The following is a 425-nucleotide window of genomic DNA, read 5'->3' as shown; positions in this document are numbered from 1 at the left end:
TTCAGCAGCAGCAGCAGCAGCAGCAGCAGCAGCAGCAGGGGATGAGGATAGTATAGTTCACCCACTGGTGATACAGCGGAGAAAGCAGGCGGTGCTGCGTGCGGATGCTTTGCTGCACAACCTGCTGCAGAAGAAGTTGAGGCTGAAGGAGACGTTGGTGCGGCTGACGAGGGAGAGAGCAGCAGCAGCAGCAGATGAAGCTCTTGCTGAGCGTGAGGTGTCTAGACACCTGAATACTATAAAAGAGCGCATGCATACACCCGAGATATATGGTATTGCTGAAGTATGGAGCAGCATAGAAGAAGAAGAAAAATATAAAAATACAGTTGCTGTTATACTTGATTTAACTTGTAATTTCGGCAGCAAGCTGTTCTCTCGTTTCCCCAAAGAAGCTCACCCACAAAGACACTATAATAAATTTATAA

General features: G+C 47.3%; 1 protein-coding gene across 1 annotated transcript in view; it reads left to right on the top strand.

Annotated features, from left to right (window-relative positions):
- Positions 1–45, top strand: part of EMH_0074960 (uncharacterized protein) — a gene marked incomplete at both ends in the record, with an annotated part of 3229 nt that extends 3184 nt beyond the window's left edge. The window contains 1 exon segment of the mRNA XM_013499533.1: positions 3–45. Coding sequence (XP_013354987.1) covers positions 3–45 — 43 coding nt within the window.
- Positions 46–425: the final 380 nt, after the last annotated feature.

The sequence above is a fragment of the Eimeria mitis genome, genomic scaffold (genome assembly GCF_000499745.2).
Source record: "Eimeria mitis Houghton genomic scaffold, Emh_scaff4412, whole genome shotgun sequence".
NCBI classification, from domain to species: domain Eukaryota; phylum Apicomplexa; class Conoidasida; order Eucoccidiorida; family Eimeriidae; genus Eimeria; species Eimeria mitis.
This window is presented reverse-complemented; position numbering and strand designations above follow the sequence as displayed.